The sequence below is a fragment of the Myotis brandtii genome, unplaced genomic scaffold (assembly GCF_000412655.1).
Source record: "Myotis brandtii unplaced genomic scaffold, ASM41265v1 scaffold1012, whole genome shotgun sequence".
NCBI classification, from domain to species: Eukaryota; Metazoa; Chordata; class Mammalia; order Chiroptera; family Vespertilionidae; genus Myotis; species Myotis brandtii.
Genome location: NW_005353371.1, coordinates 330,420 through 332,940, shown reverse-complemented (window position 1 = coordinate 332,940; position 2,521 = coordinate 330,420). Strand labels below are relative to the sequence as shown.

The 2,521-nt window shown below is 46.6% G+C and overlaps 1 protein-coding gene across 1 annotated transcript in view; it reads right to left on the bottom strand.

Annotated features, from left to right (window-relative positions):
• LOC102260832 (zinc finger protein 14-like) overlaps window positions 1-185 on the bottom strand; it is a 15,725-nt gene extending 15,540 nt beyond the window's left edge. The window contains exon 1 of the mRNA XM_014535234.1: window positions 127-185. Coding sequence (XP_014390720.1) covers window positions 127-129 — 3 coding nt within the window. The 5' untranslated portion in view covers window positions 130-185. The remainder of the gene's footprint in view (window positions 1-126) is intronic.
• Window positions 186-2,521: the final 2,336 nt, after the last annotated feature.

The window sequence follows — 2,521 nt, the reverse complement described above, 5'->3', positions numbered from 1 at the left end:
AGACCCAGCAGAGCCGCCGCCACCGCCGACTCGGAGCCGCAGACTCCTCACTTGCCGGCGTGGCGGCCAGGTCTCTCCACAGTCGAGTCCACCCAGCGCCTTGAGGACACCCCCACGCACACTCACCATTTTCCGACGGCTCCCAGGGTCCGACACCGTTTGAAACACTGTGGTGAGGCTGTGGGGCCGGGAGCACACCCACGACAGGAGAACCCACGCTGCTTGCAGACGTGGCCCCACCCACCTTCCCTGATTGGACAGTTCTACCTTCCTTATTCCTGAGTGACAAGGTAGGGGGGCGGGCGGTGCAGGTCAACGCTCGGCAGAACCAGCTTTGGTTGGTGGGCGGGGCCTGTCCCTTCCAAAACCGTTTATACTCTTTTTGTTTTAATCCTATTTTCCCATGATTTTTAGAGAGAGGAAAAGACAGAGAAACTTCGATGTGAGAAAAACACATCGACTGGTGGCCTCCTGCACGAGCCCTGACCAGGGACCAGGTCGGGGAGGAGCCTGCAACCAAGCTATATGCCTCCGACCGGAGTTCGACCGGGGACCCTTGGGTCTGCAGGCCGGCGCTCTATCCACCGAGCCAAACCGGCCAGGGCCGTTTATACTTTTAACACCACTTTGTCCTGGTTCTACAGGGGCCCTGGCGTCTCCCTGCCCCGCTTTCTGGATGTGGGGAGACAGGTGTGCGAAGGGAATTCCAGACCCAGTTTCCAGATGGAGCTTGTTTACAAACCCATTTAACGTAACGTAAATAGTCTGGCTCCATTTGATCTTTGAATGTTGGCAGGTTGGGACCTCCATCCATCCTTCCTCCACCTCCATACCTGTGGCGGTTTAGGGTCCCGGGACCTCCCAAGGGGCCGGTTCTGATGGCAGCGTCACCTAGGGGCAGGAATTCTTCCCGACCAACCATTAGCTGTACATTTTACACTCAAAGGAAATGTTCCTTAGTTTTCGACTGTGTCCTTAGAAATGTTGAAATATAAAAGGGCCATAATATCCCTAAAGCAAATGAATTCCTATTTTCACCAATATAACAAAAAGAAAGATTTGGAAACGTGGGATGTACCTGAAAACTCAATATACTTAACACATTGGTTCAAATATCTAATTTATTTATTTGAATAGCTTAATATACATACACCTACCAAGGAATGCATACCTTTAATGTATATAATTCAACGGGGCTGTTTTTAGTATATTCACAGATAATGTGCAATCATCACAATTTTTTTTAACATTTTTGTTATCTTAAAAAGAAGGGACTAGCCCTGGCTGGTGTTCTCAGTGGTTAGAGCATCAGCCAGGACTCTAAAGGGTCTTGGGTTCGATTCCTGATCAAGGAGCAGGTTCCTGGTTTGCAGGTTCTATCCCGGGCAGGTCAAGGTTGGGGCAGGCCTGGGAGGCAACCAATTCATGTGATGTTTTCTTTTCTTTTTTTTAAATATATTTTCATTGGCCCTAACCGGTTTGGCTCAGTGGATTGAGCGTTGGCCTGTGGACCGAAAGGTCCCAGGTTCGATTCCGGTCAAGGGCATGTACCGAAAAGTACCATCTCGGATATCTTCCCTCATGTTCTATGATTTGCCAACCTGCGTCAGGAGCTGTTTTCCTTCTGGTCCAATAAGAAAAGAAAATGCTACATTTTGTATTAGAGGAAACAGTTCCTCCTGATGACAAAAAGGGTGCTATCAGAGAGCAGTCAGGGAACAATGACCTCCTGGAGGCCTGGGACCAGGTCAAGAAAATGCCTGCCTATGTTTTTTTTAAATATATATTTTCATTGACTTCAGAGAGGAAGGGAGAGGGAGAGAGAGAAACATCGACGATGAGAATCATTGATCAGCTGCCTCCTGCACATCCCCCACTGGGGATCGAACCCGCAACCTGGGCATGCGCCCTTGACCGGAATGAAACCCGGGACCCCCCAGTCCATAGGTTGACACTCTGTCCACTGAGTCAAACCAGCCAGGGCTGATGTTTTCTTTTTTGCTCCCTCTTTCTCTCTCCCTCCCTCCCTTCACTCTAGAAATCAGTGGAAAGAATATCCTCAGGTGAGGGTTAACACACAAAAAAAGGGGGCGCTGTGCCCTTTATCAATTCTCCATCTTTCCATTTTCCACCTCCAAGCTGGGGTCTTAGGCAACCTCTAATCTTTCTGTCTTTATAGATTTTCCTGTTCTTAATTTGTCTTTGTAAATGACTTTAGTAATTTAGCATATTTTTTCAAGGAACATCCATGAAGTAGCATGTAGAAGTATGAATACTTCATTTCTTTTTTGTGGCCAAATGTCATTCCATTCTATGAACAATGCACATTGTGTTTATTCCTTTATTAATGGGCATTTAGTTTGTTTCGAGCCTTTGGTTATTCTGTATAATAAATGTTGCAATAAACCTACATGTACAAGTTTTTGTTTGGATATATATTTTCATTTTGGGGGGCATATACCTAAGGCGTGAATTGCTTGAATATATGGTAATTCTATGTTTTCTTTAAAAAAAAAAATAT